General features: G+C 36.3%; 1 protein-coding gene across 3 annotated transcripts in view; it reads right to left on the bottom strand.

Moving 5' to 3' along the window:
* The window catches only part of AP3B1 (adaptor related protein complex 3 beta 1 subunit), a 147,645-nt gene that overhangs the window by 107,686 nt on the left and 19,781 nt on the right, over positions 1-20,178 (bottom strand). For all 3 annotated transcript variants that reach the window (XM_017808082.1, XM_017808080.1, XM_017808083.1), the window contains exons 4-7: positions 16,106-16,201; positions 13,663-13,823; positions 10,507-10,573; positions 2,008-2,187 (exon numbers count right to left, since the gene is read on the bottom strand). In XM_017808082.1, coding sequence (XP_017663571.1) covers positions 2,008-2,187; positions 10,507-10,573; positions 13,663-13,823; positions 16,106-16,201 — 504 coding nt within the window. The remainder of the gene's footprint in view (positions 1-2,007; positions 2,188-10,506; positions 10,574-13,662; positions 13,824-16,105; positions 16,202-20,178) is intronic.

Here is a 20,178-nt window from a genome sequence, read left to right as displayed (position 1 = left end):
AATTTAAAGTCAATCGGTCTTCTCCCTGACAGCGCCATGAATTCCTAGTGCACTGTATAATCGGCTTTGACTTGGCATCCACTATTTATCATCAAAGATGTCAGTTAGAAAAACTATGGAAAATGCACTGCAATTGATATGACTGCAATCTACTTTGTCAACACTTAATTGTTCCTCAAATCATACATTTACATATAAACAGCCTAAATACTGATCCATAATGATGCAAATAAACTAAATTAAAAATCTCTTCTACTGCAAAAGATGGCCTGTTGTATGATGAGTTCATTTAAGAACCTATTGACAAAGGCACGCATTTCAACTAGCACCACAAAAAAAAAAATCTGTTCATTTAACTCCTGAGGAGGTAGACAGAACTAAATTTTACATCTAAGCTTTTCAAAGTGGAAACAAAGTGTTATTAATACTATTCTACTAATGACTAATTTTAGGTTGACGCTGTCAGTATTGTCACACAAACCTTTTACAATCCTAGAGCACAGGCCACAGCAACAACTGTCATCCATCCAGTTTCAGTGAAAAAAGTACATTAGAGCCTTAAAGAAGGAAAATCCCATTAAGACCTCCAACCTCTCAGTCCAAGACAGAAGTTCATCCTCCTCTTCTAACCTTCCTTTGTCCAGTCACAGACTAAAACTGGCTGAAACAAACTGTGGAACTGTAGCTTTAGGCAAAGCAGATTAACAGTTTTGATTCCTTCTAAATGTCGTAGGGAAGAATGAAAGTTGCCTTCTTCCAATAAGGAACATGTAGTAAACACTCTGCTTCAAGGACATTAGGAAAACATATAACCTAAATCTCTCATAATCTAAAAATACTTTCCTTACTTTAAGCAATTTTCTGGAAAAATGTGGTATTATAAACAATGTAGTGCAGAAGTATGATTCTACTCCAAACATTTTTGTTGCTTGTTATAATACCTGCTTATTTAAGAAGTGAATATAACCGTAAACTAAATCAGGCTGAAATTAACTGTTTGTCCAAATACAACTCCTTATGATTATTTTCACATAACAAATTATACATATATTAACACAGAATGCCACGGCATTTCAGTCTTGATTCTCAGGCAAATGGTATTAAAAGACAGTTTGAATGAATTCAGTGATAGTTGGTGTCATTCCCTATTCCAATGCTGAAAAAAGAAATCTTTAAAAATTGTTAATATGCTAATTACAAACCACAATAATCTGCACTGAAATGTACATCTTTAAACACGAATGGTTTTCAAATTAAATGGTAAAACTTAACATTAGTAATATCCCCGAGCCTGTAATAAACGCAAAAACTAGAACTGTGGACCAATTTTATACAGTTCTTTCCAAAAGTACTCTGTCTTTTAATTTAAATTGTTATCCAGAGTTAAATCCCTATTGAAACAATAGCATCAATTTCTTGAGCTGTGCCCTTTTTAGTTGTAAGAAGTGACAGGATTTGTATTTTGAATATCTCCTTTCATAAATGCTAAAGAGGATACTCATATTCACATTGTTAAAATGAAAATACAATGGGTTTTGTATTTCACATTTCAAATACTTATATTCAAGTCTCCACACAGTGCCTCAGCACCTTAGCAAAGCCTAGACAAGTAGGGTGATGTTTCTCATGCTGTGATACTGGGTATTCATATCTAAAATGCAAGTAGATTCTACCCAGTGTCAGGACAGAATGATAAAACTTTCTTGTTCTCACTCACGTAAAAGCGAAGAGCCACGTGGCTCAAAGAACCACAGAAAAAGGAGTCTCTCTGCTGCCCATGGGATGTGCCATGGGTAAAGCAGAAAAGGTTATAGCTTGGAAGGAGCATTCTCATGCTCTGAAGAAGGGTGGATGATTTGCATTAGTGAAGTCTTAAAGAGCTGACTCACATATCTGGTTGGTATTAAGTCCCCATAGAAATGCATCTTAAAAGACTAAGTACATCCAACAATGGAAATAATTCAGAATGTAGGCTCACAATACTACTTTTAAAAGTCATAAACTTACCTTCCATGGGCTTATGAACTGCGTACGTGCATATCGAGTTAACATGTGAATAATAACAACTTGACCCCACTCTTCCACATCAACCAACAAGTTGCAGAGCTTTCGGTAGTTCTTGTGAATCAGATCTATTCTATCTGGACACACTTCCTCAAATGCCATCACAACACTCCCAGCTACCAGCTAGAAAACAAAATATAAACCAGAAGGTCAGTACTCCCTCTACAGTTCATCGAACATTGAGAATCAGAATTAATACTAGCAATTCTCAGCAATTTTGAATTATTTCTATTCAGCAAAAACAAACAAAACAACAACAATAAAAAATAAGTCCATAGAAATGGTATCTTACTCAAAATAGAATTGGGGTAACATTATTAGAACAGAGAAAACACTTGCTGTTTCTATTACTCACATAAATCCTACTTCCCAGCCCTGAAGACATAGCAACGTAGGCATAATTTTATTTTTTTTTTTTCAGTTTTAGCTTCCAAATAAATTATCAGAGAACTTGCAATTAACTCAGAAGTAACAGGAAACAACAAGAAGTAAAACACAGCAATATACCCAATAACATTTATTGGGATTCTCCTATCAACACTGGCCTGATCAAAAGAAAGAGGAGCTGGGGCAAGTTCCCTGCCATTACCAGAATCCAAACTTCTCTCTCAATACAGAAAAATTAACTGTCATAGGAAATTTTATATTTAGTTTTATGAATACACTCTGCAAAAAAAAAAAGGCACAAAAATCAGTAATACAATAAAGAGATATATTAATACCTTTCCTCAAAGAACACAATTTCCGCATGTTGTTCAGCACTTCCCTACCAATTACAAAATTGCAGGAATGGATCATTTATGCCCTGTCATGTTCTCACACAATTTTTTGCCTCCATAAGAAATAAATCTTTATTTATACACAAAGATTCTCATGCTGACTATGATTGTAAAATAGCTTTGTTTTTATGAGAAAATTAAATAGGTGATCAACATGCTAACACCGTGGGGATTACTGAAACCTTCTGCCAGGGTATTTTCTTTTAAAATAAAGGAAGGAAACACATATTGGAATTCCAGCTAAAATTCTGTCAGCAGGTTAATCAAACTGTGAGAAAAGCTCAAAAGCTGACCATGCCTTATAGGGGCATATCATTGTATGCCTGGAACTACTATTCTTTCTCTTCTAATTGCTTTAATTAAGATTTGCTTTGTGTCAGAGTACATGTTAAGTCAAATAACTAAAATGATGAGACTTTATATGAAGCAGCTGATATGTATGCAGTTAGCATGCATGCAGTATAGCCTTCTGGCAGCAAATTAATGTCATATTCTATCTGAGCACTAGGGATCTGCATTTCAACCTCTAAAATTTCCCCAATGACTTAAAGTAAGCAATTAAATAGAAGTGCAGTTTATTGAAATGGTACTTTTTGGGAAATATTAAATACAATGATATTCATATGTTACATTTTTCTCCTTGCATTTGGCTGACATGTGGTTTATTAGTATGCGCCCAACATTACAATTGAAAGAAAACAGCTCAGAATATAGTCTTGCTATTATGCTAAACCAGTCTCAGGCTCTGTGGGGATTTTATGAATTACCAATAAGAATAAACGTGAAGTTGCATTTATTGTCTCCAGCCTCATCCACATACTGGTACCTGCTGGTCCCAGCAAGTATGCAACTCATTCCAGGGAGCAAAATTTGATTATTTGATAGAGCTAAATACACTTTACATCTAAAATAATTTGCTATTTTTTGCTGTATCACAAGAACAAAAGCTCTTTTTTATATGCTGTTGTACTAAACTTTCTTCACAACAACGTGCTGCAGTAAGCTATTCTGTAATTAAAAACTGCTGCGAGTTGATGCTTACATAGGGATTCAAAACTCAGCAGAAGGCAGTGATTAATCCCAGGCAAATCACTATCAGTCCTGAGTAGGTATTCAATTAGGCCATAGAAGCTGAGTATGGAAGACTGAAAAGGTGGGAAATCTCTTTATCAGGATGCAGAACTCTGAACTGCAGTTGAGGCCAACTTGCAGAGGACAGTGTGATAGACCTGGAGCTTTAGAAGAGAGGGATGATATTTTTGGACCACACAGAGAGACTTTTTGTAGGTCACTGTCCCATCTCGGGGGCGAGGGAGACTGACACACAAATCAGTTTATGACTACAAGAATAGTCACAATCTAATATATAAATATATAAATACCCTTTTAGGTTCATACGTGAAGGACAACACAGATGTCCTTCGTGGTATCATGGTAATCGTGGAGTGGATACACTTGCCTTTTACTGCTAGTAAGACAGTACACACATTTTGCTGTATTTCTCCTTCATTTGGATGTGATTTAGTTTGAAAGCTGACATAAAATACATATAACACTAGCTCAGACCGTTTAAAACTGAAAATATATCCTATAAACATTTCTGGCTTTTTAAAAGCTCAGTTACTGTGAGTAAAACACAATAATTTAATGCAAAGAAAGAGACAAACTGAAATACAAGAATTCTAAATAATTACTTATTTCAAGTCACATCAGTCACCCACTCAAGTTTACAACGAGAATGCTGTCAGTTGTGAAAACTGACAAAGATATTAAAAGTTATTAATAAAAAATTGAACATATGCTATGAAATGCAAGAGGTGCACTGGACAAACAAGCATTTTATTCCTGTGGCAAGTCAACAGATTTACAAGTTAATACAGGAATTGCCATTCATTCATGACACTATTTAAGATCATGCCTCTCTCTCCACTATTGCATCTTCTAAAATTAGGCTTTTCATTTGAAAGGGGGAAAAAAAAATTAAGAATGTGACAGATTGAAAATGCACTAGTGACAAGAAGATTTCTCTGAGAAGATTTCTTAATGCTGTCTTAATAAGAGATTATTTTCTAGTTGACACTCCTTCCCCTATAGTTTGATCCTACTATATATCTAAACATCAGTGGAACAGCTAATAATCTTGTTTATTAAATGCTCAACATTCCATAAAAATATTTAGAATTAAAACAAAATGATTCAATCAGAATATAAAACCAAAAAATATCAGTTTCTAAAAAACAGTCAGTTAATTTCCATCTCACTGTGTCAATAGTAGCTTTTTGTATAAGGAGAAAATATAAATCACTCCAACAAAACTAGCAATGAGCTCATCAAATTCAAATGCTGCTTTCCATTTATGTATTTTTTATATTAAAGCAATAAACATGGTTCATTTGTCTTTCACTGGATGCCACATTTTTCTGTGCTGTTGCTATGAACTTCAGCCATTAGCTGTGCTCCAAGGTAAACTATATGAACCATCAACAAAAGTGACACCCAATCTATGGAGTTCATATTTTCTCCAGATTATCTATGCTAGTTGACAAGTTGGTAATGAAAAAAATCACACTAAGCAAATGGTTCCTCTAATAACAATAAATTTTCTATAAAATTATGAAGGGTACAAAATGTTTCCTTGCATCTATTTTGTCATGAATTCTAATTAACGCTGCAAAAACCTGAGAGTGCTGGGTCATCACAAGAAGTGCATCGAGGTTTGATTGATAATACAGTGCAAGTTGGCCCATGCTGCCAAGATTCTTCTCTCTTAAATTAATGGCCACCCCACCTGCCCTAATCATACAGCCCAAATGATATTCGCCTTCTTATTTCAATTTTCTGGAGGCAAGGAAACTGGAAAAGATCAGTCATTTATCTTCTAATAGCTGGATAATAGATCTATCACAATAAAACATCTGCATGAACTCAGTAATTTTTTTCCACAAAAGTGAAGCATTTACCAACATTAAATCAATAAGTTAAGAAAATATTGTTTTACACTACACATTTGGGTTCTAAACTGAAATATTACATTATTAACTGAAGCCTACTGCTAAAAAGAAGAGAGCCCAGCTTTCTTTCCCCATTATCCCTAAATATACTACTTTAGATTAAAAGACCAAGACCTTCATCGCAAAGCCATCACCAATTCCTAGGATCATTTTTTAATCAAAGGAATCTCACTTGTAAAGAATCTGCACTTCATCTAGTAACCACACAGTCTGCAAAAGAAATCTAAATACTCATCTATTTGCATAAGGTCTTTTCACCCCCCAGAGCTAATATTAAGTTGTATCTGTTATAAAGTAAATTATCACACCAGAACAGAAAAACAAATTGGTTATAACAGAGGTATATAGCCAAACAAAATAAAAACAGATCAAAGCTACAGATGGAAACCTGAAATAAATTTGGGCATTTTTAATACACCCATCATCCATACACCTACATTCTAACTACAGTTCTACATTCTGCCTTTTATCTTTAGATGCAGTTTTTGATACACTTTGGGATACTTTAATTTGGATGGAGGAATGTAAGTCATAAGTTCTTTTTGCTTAACAGACATGATTCCTTTTCAATACCAACATGGATTTTTCTTTTAAACGTTTCTTTTAACTGCTGTAACTCAGATATCATCAGTGAACTTGATTTTTATTGTTGTTTATATAATCAGAGCAGCGCAGGCTGTTAACTACAGTCCCTCACAGTATGCCAAAAGCAACTTAAGCAACAAATCTTGCCTTAAATCCTACGCATCTAAAGATTATCAGGCTTGGTAAGTGAATGGAAAAAATAGATTTAGAGTGAAGCAATACAGAATTGATTGAAAGAAAAGGGAACTAGTTTCCTCTAAACCAGCCAGTTATACTTTCACACATGACTACATGACTAGCCATATTCCTTTCACAGAAAATCATTTTAGGATAAAATACACATGGTCTTATCTTTCCTTCTACATAAAATCAATCCAGCTGCTCAATTATCAAGAATTACTAGAAAAATAAAAGGAGCAGGTATTCATGCTCTTGTACCTGCTTATCAAAACCTGAGATAAAGCAAGGGTAAAAACATAACTAGGATGAGTTACAAGTCTCAATAATAAAAAGATATACAAACACATTTAAAATTTAAATATACTTGCACAAAATCACAGACTTGTTGGTAGACTCTTAATGCCCAGTTAATATACCCTTGAGAGTATGTTAACAATGGCTTGCACTTGATAATTTTGCATTTTAGATTAACTAAGAGCTTGGCTTTTAATTGAATCTTTGTGTTAAGACACTCAAGGAGTAGAGTGATCTTTCCTTTGTCTCACCAGAAATTTTAATGAAGTGCTGATTTAAGGTTAGATCTCATCTCATTTTAAGTTTTGCTTACCTCAGCTTATATTAAAATTTACTACTGATTGAGACCTAAAAAAAATGAACACATACCATCTGATAAAAGGGTTTAATTTTACCGTAGTAAAATTCCCATACAGATAGTTTATTGCTATTTCAAATGTAAAATGAGTCTTACTAATTTAAATACATTGTGTCTTTTTTGTGCAACAAAAACTGCATTAATAACACACAATAGCATATTCCGGTTTTCAGAAATTTAGAGGCATCTATATTTATTAGCTATTCTATCTTTCATTAACATCAGGATTATGCCAGGAAGTTTCAAAAACCCTGCTTTAGGTGAAATATTTACAGAAAATAAACAAATTTTGAGTAAAAATTTACTTCTCATTAGAGCACAGTCTCAAATATCACTTGAACAATATTCAACACTTATATACATTGTTATTGCTACTAATTACATTCTCCCTCCAAACATGTCTAAAACAAATAGATTAAGAATAACAAAAGAAAATATGGTGGATTTTCTTAGATTCCATTGTTAATATACAATGCATTATGGCTTGTCTGAGGATTATCAGACCTTAAGTACAAGAAATACCAAAAAAAACCTGACATTTCCATTAAGTGAAAAAAAGGTGGAGAACCACTGACATTCAACAATTCCTGAAGTCACCAAGATTCTCCCACTCTGGTGAACAAACTGATTTGCTAATACTAGATTAGAGCTATCAAGAGATGACAACTAATGTTCATGTAAGGGAACAGCTTCTGTGCATTTTAATGGAAGGAATCCAAAGATTAGTGTCAATTAAACACTTGCAGTTCCAGTTCCACATTATCATCCTATGAATTTCAGGCATTTTGATTGTCAAACAGGCATTAATCAAATACAGGCACTTTATGAGGCTACGACCAAAAGCTGCTCTTCTACAGTTCAATCCCATTTATAGCCTTTCTGTGGCAACAAACCAGACTTCACTTTTGTAAGCAAGGCTGCAAAATAAAAAAAGCTTTTGTCTTTTTACGTATGTAGAAGAAGCTTCTTCTTTTATGCTAAGTGTATGAAGTTCAGCTTCCCTGAGAGAATACAAAAAGGTGAGTCAAATTAACACAAATTTCCCAGGAGCAGCCTCATTAAGACCTAGAAAGTTGCCAACTTAAGGCTACATAGGCTACATAGGTACAAACCTGTACTTAAGGACCACCACCCATAAGCAGCTGCCTCTCCTCCAATTTTAAAAGCTAAAACTAGCTACAAGTGGCACTCTGATTTCCCCACTGTGAATAAACCGCTGTTTTCCAATTACGGGCAATGAATAAGCTCATTCAGATAGGAGTTACCTGCTAATGAAACACTTGTGCCCTGTGCACTTTCTGGTAATAAACCTGGGGGCTTTCTGGGAACATTCAGTGGTACGTGATAAAAGATAACTTCTTAAGGTAAAACTTTTCCATGCTACAGTATTCCTCCCAAAGCTATTAAGGACTGATCCACTTTAGACCACCACAAGCTGTGCAGTTTGTGACAAAAAGAGCACAACACATTAATACCTGGTTTTGTTTCAGACAGTCTAGAAGAAAGATTTGTATGGTTTCTTTTCGGAATAATTACTCTTCATACCACTTCCCAAAAAAGTAAAACTTCTGAAGCTGAGATGTGTCAGTCCAGACTGGAATCAGGTCTTGCTAGGGAATAGACTAAGAGGGATCAGAGGGAGGAAAAGGTTGCAGCAGTTAACCATGTTATGTCTCCAAACAGGTCCAGAAGACATGATTCTAGTCCATCATTCTTAGCCTCTTGAATGTGCCAAAAAATAGCATAATTTTGACTACTGCTTCAGCTGGTATCTTCACAAATGCAGCGTCCATTATTCAGCGTCACAGAGGCACTAGAATTATGGCACATATTAAGCAACGAGCATTGATGTCCTTATAAGTGACTCCAAATGCAAGGAAAAAGAAGATCCAAACCTAGTCTATACTTTTTTCCTCTAACATTTTGTTAAAGTAAATGTGTAAATGACTAGTTGTTGACTTGCCACTTACCATATGCAATAAGGACTAGGAAACAGAGCGAAGACTCAGGGATTTTATTTTCTTGATGGTTTTTTAGTCCTTTATGCCTCCATAGGTAAAAACAATCTAATCTCACACTCACAGTTTGCATACACACCACGAGTTTGAGCCACAACAAGAAAATACAAAAAGAACCACTGCAGGGACAACTTCACAGAGGCACAAAGGCCTCTGACAAGTAAGTACAGGTCAAGTAGAGATGCAAACAGGAGACATAACTAACTGATTTACAGTCTGCTGAGCCATGAAGCTCTAACACACTCCTTCACTAACCCTTCAATGGAAGTTGCAAGACGTCTTTTAGAGAACAGCACCATTTATGTCCTGAACACCTTGACTGTGCTAGAACAATGGAGGATACAGTGATATGTGTTACAAAACACTTGGCAAATGGGAGATGAAGCAACACAACATCTGGTACCCTAGCAATACTTTCCTTTAGTCAAAAAGCATTACATTCATTAAATTAGTAACCTGCACACAATGAAGAAGAGAATGTTTTAATTTACAATTCTGGTTTCTATTCGAAATCTAACTTTGATTCCTTGCTCCATTATCTTTCCAGGTTATACGTGGGAAACTTACTTGCAGAATAAAAGAAAATAAAGTGTAAGACCATTGTGAGACATCTAGGAGCTCATACAGAAAATCTGTACCTATATAGGGCAGGTAAAATACAACAGGAGTGTTAAATTTACAGAAATTTTGCCAGAACATCTCTTATTTACCAGACTGGAAGTGAAGATATTTGAAAGAACAAACAAGTGCACAGCAAGTGTAATTTTTTAATAACTGTACACAGTAAAAGAGAGATGGATGTCAATAAGCACAATGTGCATTATACAGAAGTAATTTATTCTTACTAACACTATTCTTACTAAACTAACTGAAATTACTAAGCTAATGTCCCAATGAAAAAGTGGATATGAAAATTTATACATAAAGATTTGTACATTGATCATATAATATAACTTTAATTTTCAAAATAAAGTTTAAAGAAGCATACATAAAAACATGCTAACAAAAACAGATTAATTAACAGACTCATGATGCAAAGAGACGGTCACTATTACAGTCATACTGTAATGCATAAATACACAATGACATTTCTATCTGAAAACATATAAAATCACATCAGCAAGGGTTAGGAAAGCATATTACATACTAATAAATGACAGGCTCCAGAGTAAACTCCTTAAAAATATAAGCATGTGTAATAGAAAACTGTTTCTTACCGTACTTCTATCCTTCAAAAGCTTTTCTATCACTTCAATTAACATTTCCTTTTGCTCTGGATCAAGACTAGAAAGAAAAATAAAATAATTTTTACTCATTCAGTCAGACTATCCAAAACTATAAGAGGTTTGGTTTTCTGACCTTTACACACAAACTGGGAACAAAGAGCATTGAAGAAAACATTGTCAGAAAAATCAAGTACTGCAAAGAACTCTTCGTAAAAGAACTTAACTGAATATAAGTTACTAATTAACTGAATTGCAGGAGTATAAAACTAAATTATGAATATTATCTTATGTTATATCACTTACGTGTGTTCTATAAGAAACTTAATACTTAAACTCATAAAAAGTTCAGGATTTAAGAAACATTAAGACAGGCCAACCCACATCAGGGAGAACTTGATCGAACTTCATATGTTAAGTCATAAGGATCTCACTGCTTTTGCAGAAGTGAATTTCAGAATGAACTAATTCAGTAGTGAATGAACACCAGAACAAAGAAGATTCATATTTTTATTATCTAATTATCACTATAAAATTTCAAGTAAGACACTTTGTTAACCACTAATTTTAGTGAGAAGTACAGGAACTCAAAGATTTGGACATTGTACTCAATGTCCAATGTACAGGATATGTACCTATACAAAGTTGGTGTGCAGGCTGATACAAAATAGACTGCTCGAAGTCCTACGTAAATAGCAAAAGAAGAGGAAAAACAAAAGTTGCAAAAAACAACCTTTGTAGCATCCTTTCCATCTTAAAAGAGCAGAGAAAAGTTTGCCTAAGATATCCACTATTGTAACACCTGCTTCTTAGGTAGGTAAGGATCAACTTTGCAACTCCTTCCTCATCATGCATCTACACAGCATGGAAGAATTCAAAGCCAAAGCAGAAGAAAATACAAAGGGAAAGTGAGTACAAAGAGTGATACAGATGTGTAGTTCTATGCCTTTGGAAAGTCATTTCAACATGGATACAGTTACAGATAAGTAAGGGAGCATTTGGTCATTACTGTACACATCAGTTTTAATGCTGAGTGATGAACTTCCCTAATGTATATATCCTTTCTAGTCACAGATTCACAAAGTGAGTATCTAGCTATGTACTACTTCACTAAGACTTTAAGACCTAGCAATACTAGAACATGCAAAATGGATAACAAAACTTTGTTAGAAGCCACTATCATCATAAGCAAAGCAACAGTACGTTGTTGCATAAGTACTTTTATGATCACCTTTCATTCTCACTTCTATTTTGGTCAAGGAAGTTTTACTGGATCTTCTGCCAAGGACTAAAACCTTCAGAGGAAAAGCCAAAAGTTTTTCTTACGTGATCAAGCAAATCATCAGTAAGGGCTCCAATAACTGAATTTACATTCCTCCCCCTCCTCCTTCCTGATGTTTTAGACAAGGAAGGGAGCATTTTTGGAGTGGAAATAAAAGAACAGGCTAAAGAGCTCTAGTTACAGGGCTATAAGACTTAATACGCAATGCCAGACAGAGCATCCTGCAATCATACAAGATGGGATGTTTATGGGAGAAATGGAAGGATCTAAATTACTTTGGGAGGAACAAGAGTAGGAAAATAAAGGGAGAGGTGCACAAAAGGAGTCAAGTGTATCTAAATGCTTTGCTGCTCAGCACACTTGTCTACCCATGCTGTGCACCTGCTGACTACAGAGGCAAGTCTCTATTCCGTGTGCATACGTGATATGGAGATCTAAGCTCTAGCAGCTGGAGTTAAACCATGGGTTATACGGACCTGTATAACAGTAGCACCAGCAACCAGAGCAAGTATGTCAGTGTGTGACTGCCTGAGAATATCAAACCAGACTGGGTGGCTTGGGAAGCCAAGTATTGAAGTGGGGCCACTGATCTAAGCTGGACACCTGTGTGTGCCTCTGAGTGCTACAACTGAAGATCTTATCTACCAGTAGGACCAGTGTATCCAGGCGAAGTATTGCAGAGACTGTAAGGTCTGGAGGTTGACTGAGATAACCACGCCTCAATCTCTCTCACCTCCTCTCCACCTCCCACAAGACAAGCAGAGATGAGGAGGTATATGGGCAATTTACAGCATAATCTGAGTCTCTAAACTGAGATACTGGGATTCACAGTGTCTGCGTGAAAGGGCAGGGCATGTGTGCACCTGACTGAGGGGGTCTGTAGTAGGAAGTGTGGTGGGTTTGCAAGCACTGTGTGCTTGTGTGTGGCAGAAACTGGGAGACTGGGGATGCAAAGCCAGTTCCTGGAAACACAGAACATCTAGGATTATCACTGGGGGATCCATATTGTACACATCTAGGCATACTAATGGGCCTGTATACCTATCAGCCAGAAAGGGCAACAGGATAATGTTGTTGGTGCTGGTACTGTCTGCATGACTGTTGATTTCTGTCTCTGCTGATCTGTATAGATGGCTGTGGGTATGTGTGTTGCACATGTATCTTTTATGTGCCTTTCAGGAACACATGCTCAGCCTTGCATCCGGGTGGTTTGAGAGGGCATGGAACTACAACTGCCTGAGGTTACCTGATTCAGAACCTCTAACATCTCTCAAACTCCACTTTTCAGTATAGATGAAATAAAAGTGAAGTATATAGTAGAATAAATGCCTGATGATGTTTTGCAAAGGTACAAGCTCTGCTGCTCCCACCTCTGCAAAATAGTATCACTGTCTTGATAAGAACTCTTCCCCAACATGAATTTCTGACAAAAGAGGAAGATCTGGAAGATTTGGACTTGCACAGATAAAATTTCTACAAGTTAGCATTCTTTTGTCATATGCATTACAAACTACAGCAAATGCCTTCAGGATGAAAGATGCAGACTTTAAACAGAGAAATCTTAAGATTTGGAGAATACCCACCAGGACAGTTGTTACACAGATGAAAATAACTGGTACATTAAAAACTAAAAGACAGTGTATCAGTCTCTTTTTGTATCTCTTTACAGTTATATGCTTTTAGTCTAGCAAGCAAGAGAACTGCTTGAATTCCAACCAAACCACTTGACTGATGGAATGTCCACACACACATTATAGTTTTAAGAAACTGATCTTATATCTGAGACATGCCAAACCCCCAGTAGTCTTTATAAATGTAGCCCACAACTATTTTAAAACTGCTTTTCAGTATTTGCCAGAATCACTTACCTATACAGTTTTTGGATTGCATGGGCTGCATTCTTTCTCACATAAGGAGATAAATCAGAAGAGGCTTCCTTAATAGCAAGCATCATAATAGGAACAATAATTGGGACCCGGATACTGGATAAAACTCTTAAAGCACTTGCACGGATTAATTGATTAGGATCCTAAAGAACAGGAGGGAGGGGGAGAAAGAAAATAAGATAATGCAGAAACAAATAATAAATTTGCTGCAGTCTTTACACTTAATTAATAACAACACATTAAAACATGTAAATCTATCTGACTGTAAGTCAGGCCTGTAAGTGAAGGCCACACTACTAACAAAATGTGCCACACTTCACACAAAGAAATTTTCAACAACCAAAAAAAAAGTAAACCAAATTAAGAATGAGAACATTAAAACATTATGAAAATCTGAAAATTTTACAAAGGAAACATTAACATAATGCACTTTCACAAACAAAATATGGGAATGATGGGTAAAAAAGACTAATATTTTATTTAATTCTCTGATACATTTGTTGCAATCCAAGTGGAATTCAGGTATTCTCAAAGACACACTAGCTCAGCTTTATTACTTATATTTAAGAAAGGTCAAATGAAAATGTTGTTTTCAGTTGTGACACTCACACTCAAGTTCTTGAGAATGAATCCACTCTGTGCTTTATGTCAAGATACAAACTGAAGCCAGTAACAAAATGAATTTTTAAACAACATGTCAAAATACTAGGCTAAATGTTTTGAGACTTTTTTCTATTTCTTTTCCTCCCTTCTTTTGTCCCAGTTCTTGGTCCTCTTTTACAATACTAGGGTTAGCTTGGAGATCCAACACACCTGTATTTGGAAGAACAGTTACATAAACTTTGTCCTTTAATCACAGGCTTGGGATACGAGGAAAAAATGTTGCTTAACAAGGTACTAAATCCTCCAAAATCCAGCAAACTGAAATTGAGCATTGTTAATTCAGTGTACTGTCCTGCCAGAAGGGAACTTCCTAAAGAACATTTCTCCGAAGGACTGAAAACTGGCAACACAGATTTTCAGACTGGTATTACTTAATGATTAGTTCATCTAACCTCTCAAAATTCTTACATTTTAGCAGCTTCTGAGTAGTAAGAATCTGGATGGTGAAAGCACTTCATTTGACAGTTTTGGGAAAACAACTTGTTCTTACCAGAGTTTGCAAATCTCATCTGCAGTCACAGAAGTTGAAAATACCCTAAAACATTCTTTCTACAGAGGGAGAAAAAAATCTCCACACATAAAGCCAAATTATAATCATTGCAAAAAGAGAAACAAAACATTACAAAAAATGAACAGAGAGAATTAATTATATTTGCCTATTTTTTATGGCAGATTTCCTTAGTTGCTGACAATCTCCACTAGCTTGGTGTCTATCTCCTTGCCACACCGCCACTCCTTTTTTTGCTACTCAGTCACAACATTTGACCTATCCCCTTCCTACTGTTCTCATTACCCATAGCTTTTAAAAGAGCTATGCCATGAGAAGTGATCATTGCATACATATATCACTAGAAACACAGGATACAAAGTAATTTGAATTTTAGCTTTTCATGGCAGTCACAGATAGTAAAGGAAGTACTTTTGATATTGAGATAAAAGTTGAAAGGAAAAGGGCAGAAAATTCTGTAGTTGGTGTGGGATGCTCCCAGAGCTGCACAAGTGGTGCTCTGATTGCAATATATCCCAAAAAGATGCAAGGTCTGGGTTCAGTGACATGACAGAAATTAATTATGAACCTAGAGCAGCCTTACAAGAAAGGTAAAAGAAAAAAGAAAAAAGCGATCTTCTCTTATTATAAAAACTGGCCAAATTTAAGAACATAGACTTAATAAATCTTTCTTTTCTCCACAGTCACACTTCAAAAGCAACCCTAATCTTTGCTCTCTAATCCCATTTCTCATTGTGATCTGATTTGAAACAGAAGATTACAAAATGCTTTTTTTCAGTGCTTTTAATGAAAAAGCACTATGTGCAACACACTGAATATTTTAATTTAGGTACTACTATCTTCCTTATCTTTTTTCCAATCCTCTGTTGCAAATAAAGTTCTTTTACATAAACTAAAAGGAAGACAGGTAGTTCATGGCAATAACAGGGTCTTTTTGCTATATACCTAAGTTACGTTGGAAGGAAAAAAGGCATTCCAGAAATTAAATGTTACACTGTGGATTTGAGAGCACCGTTCTGCTGCCTTTCTTCAGTGAAGTAATTTTATATCTTGCAGGCTTAGCTGCTTGACAAGGTTTGAGGTAGTACAAAAAACTCTGGCAATCACATAACTTGAAACTACTTTATCAGATGCAGATATTTACATGCTTTAGTTTACCACACTACGCTTACACAAATACTTCTATTTTCGCACTGCTAGCTCAGAATTCCCTATGAAATGTTAGTTAGTAGTCACTTTTCAGTAGTCACTCACTTTTAAAGCACGTTGAAAAGTACTGATGGACAATAATGCTAAATCTTGCTGCTCCTCTGCGTAGCGCATCAGATAAACATATACAAGCTTTTTTATCTGAAAAGAAAAAGTACAATGAACATCACAATCAGAAAGTTTTAGAATTCTGTAAAACTAGTTTCATCATGCATAGTTTCATCAAAATTTTATTCTTTGAAGAAAGAGCTAATATATCACCGAAGTACTCACACGCTTCTCCAATGTCTTGCAATTTACTTCAATTCTTTTAATAGAAACTCCTGAGGTGTTGCAATGTTGCTTAATTAATGACAGTCAGATGAAGGCTAATAACACAAAGTACTGCCTTATATTATCAACTAGTAAATAAAGAATAATCTAAGATGTTGACATGTGTCAACTGATCACTTGAGCACTTCTCATGTTTTTTTTCTTATAGAAAATAGATTAAACTGAAATAGCCAAGAATTTCAACAAGTTCATTTTATTTTACCCTGAAACTCAATATCAATTACTTTAACACATTTGAAAGTGAATATAACTTCCTGCTGAAGTGTGGCAATTTACACTATTTACATGTGATTAAAAGAGCACTTCTGACTATGTTTTGGAAAAAAACAAAGGATATTAGATTCACCTTTGCATGACTACAAGCATCCAAAAGATGCCGCCAACATAAGCATATTACAAAGGATGCAATGTTCAATGATTAAGAAAATCTCAGTATGATTTTGGGGAGGAGGGTGTTCAATTTAATTCACTTTACCCCCTCATGGCCACTGTATGCCCAGGAAGCAGTGAAAACATTTTTTTTACATTTGAGTTGTAAACCGACTATTGGGGTTTATAATGGAAAATTCTGAAAGACCCTCAACTACAGCTGTGCTAATAATTACTGTCACTATCAGAAGATGTACCTTTGTGCCAATTCTGGCAAAAAACCATAATATTAAATCACAGACGGTTACATCATACTAAATTATTTGTTGTTCAACTATAGAGAAGTAGCAATCAACATTGACCACAAGAGGCCTGTGCACTGAATGATTGCAGGTGTGCAAAGAAAGCCTCCTTTCCTTGAAACCACTTTGTGACTAGAAATGAAAGCACTCAGAGCTTCGTGACTACACTATTCTTTTACCATTTACCTTCATTCAATGTTAAAATGCTCTGTTCTGTAAAACTAATCATAACAGGAGCACATTAGGGTTGAGGAACACAGGCAGATTTGTTTAATTAATTTATCAATATAAGCACATCAAACTCCATGAATTATTGATGAAGACTTATTTTTGTTCTATACCACCAATTGTTTATTAGGTCACTTTTTGTATCCTTACCATGCGTGACATGATGCACTTAATCAAGCTGAGGTTGGCGTGTACTTATCAAAAAAAAAAAAAAAATAGGGCACTTCTGTAAACAATAAGATGCCCTTTGCTTCTCTTAAAACAAATTAACATGTTATACTACTCCTTCATCTCCATTTTCCTGCATCAGAGCATTCAGCCCTGATTTTAAAATAAAAACAGAAGCCATTTCTGGGCAGGAAAGTCACTTGGATACAAAATCACTCACATAAACCAATGTATTGTCTGCTACTACATCATAGTAATTTGTACAGATTTGTGTAAGAATTCTTAGGAAATTTGGCAAAACAGTTTCAGAAAACAGTATCATGACCAATGTACTAAGAATCTGACTTAACCAAGTAATTTCTCATAATTTCAAGAGCATCCTAAAAAATGGATCATGATAAAGGTTCCTGAGACACAAGACAGCTCTAAAAAGCGCTACATTATGATCTAAACTTGTCATCTAACTCAACTTGATAAAGAAATTAGTCAAATGGCTTCAATGAATGTCCTGATCTCTTTGCAGTTTAACAGTCACTTCTCGCATAAAGAAGATACGTGATTTCATAAAACTACCTATTTGTTTTAAAATAAGAAAACAGGTCCATAAAATATCAACAGTGAAAGGCTTCTGCTAATTAGTGTTAGGTTATGTGATAAGACCTTGTTTTCACACCACAAAGGAGCACAGAGAGACAAGGGGGATGGAGGGATGTTTGCATGCAACACCCTGCTCTGGTTTCTCCCAGGCCAAAGACAGGAACCATCAGCTCAGAAGCGCAGAGAGAGACACAGCAGTAGCAGGGAAACTAAATTTAGGACTCAGAGAAAGGACACCTTGTCACACCAAGACTTAGCATGGGATGTTTTGAGGAAGAACCAAAGTAGAAGAGAAGCAGAGGAAATCTACCTGATCTGGAGAAGAACAAGTTGGGGAAAACAGAGGTATAAGATGGCTGGACACATCTGAACAGTTTGCTGGTTGGTACATCTACCCTTCTACGTGATTAGTACAGTCCACTACATTTACTCATTAAATTACATTTTTATCTATTTTCCTTGGTGAAGTACTCTTTATTCAGCATGAAGGTGCATGTATGTGCCAGCAACTATAGTCAGGCCACAAGCTAGAGGGCTGACATGTACATAGGCACCAGCAGCTGGAGAGACCAGAGTGAGGGGACTTAAGTGTGACCCCAGTAACTGGAATGTGATGCCAAGCCATAGGGACCTCTAAATCCATGGTGGCCAGCACCTGGAACAAGGGAGGGTCTGGCTGCCTACACCTCGGCTGGGACCACAGGCCAGAGGGCCCATGACCATGAATGCCAGCAACTGAAGAGACCAGAGTCTGTGAAACCAAGTACAAGCCCATGTCCCTGTGGTGCCAGTGACTGGAACGGATGCAAGTGTGCACATGGATCAAGCTGCAGTGGCTGGCAGGTAGGTGAAGTGGCCTGTGAAGGAGGTAAGTCTGGGTATGGGCATCTAAGGGTGAGACAACAGGAGGAACTGGCACAGACCACTGAAGTCCCAACCAGCTACCAAGGAAGCCAGATGGCCTGTGGGCAAGATCTAGGCTTTTTCTGTGTACCTCTCTAAGGGCATAACCACGGGGGTTTGGACAGCAGAGGACTAGGGGAGTTCTGGCCAGGTCCAGCTGTGCTCCATTCGTGCACACAGCTGTGTGTCTAAGGGAGAGTCCATGAGAGAGCAGCTACTGAGAAACCAGGGTAGTCCTGGTTTACAGGCATGAAACAGGGGTGCAGCACCAGAGGCTCATACATCCATGTGCCAGCAACAGGAGTGACTGAGACCCATGGGCCAGCCACTTTGCAGACTCAGTGTGGATGGATCCACACATAGCAGACATTCCTCTTGAACTGACAAACTGCTGGTGCTGTTTGTGTTCACCGGGATACCCTGTGACAATTTATGGGGCTGCTTCCGTATATATATTTTTGTTTTGTATATATACATATAAAAGATTTATATGTATGTGCACACCTACCAGGAATACACTCTCAGACTCACTACTGTTGGGCTGAAAGCCTGGAGCTTGGGCAATCTTGCCTCTGTTGGCCTAGTGGTTCCAGCACTAAAGTTAAAAGCACATAAGATAAATAATACTGTTCAAGGTATTCCTCTTTGGTGTAAGGTCTCTCTGTTTAAAATTGGACTTGGAGTACTCATAACTTACAAATGCAAATTAAAGAGGAAAAGAATATTTAACTAGTCTGATTCCTTGTCTCACTTCCTTTTACTGCCTATTAGTAAAAGTACAATTACCATTTCTAAAATAGTTTTAATACAGTAAGTTCCTGAAAGACTCTGAATTAGCATCTTTGCACACTTACAGCTCCCATTTCCAGAAGAGGGTGGAACAATGACGCATGCATTCAGTTGACTTAAAACCCAGTGCCTCAAACAACTGTTTACCACATTTTTCAATGTTGCATGTTCAGTCTGCTTTCATCAAACCGATGCTTGTTAGTCACTACGAAGTCTGAAACTACAAATTTACAGATGCTATTTTTATCCAAATCTCATTTGTCAAGTCAACTATAACTCTGACACCTCTTCACTGGAATAGTTACTGAAGCAAGTTACTTTGTGTGCCTAACACCTGATGAAGGCATAAGAACACACACTTTTTTTACCCAACCCTTACATCTGCAGCATACTTTTTCAAATACAATGTAGCACAATCCTAAACTTTGG

The sequence above is a fragment of the Lepidothrix coronata genome, unplaced genomic scaffold (genome assembly GCF_001604755.1).
Source record: "Lepidothrix coronata isolate B3197 unplaced genomic scaffold, Lepidothrix_coronata-1.0 Scaffold22, whole genome shotgun sequence".
Taxonomy (NCBI): Eukaryota; Metazoa; Chordata; class Aves; order Passeriformes; family Pipridae; genus Lepidothrix; species Lepidothrix coronata.
Note: the sequence above shows the minus strand (reverse complement) of the source record. Positions and strands in the feature narration are given on the sequence as shown.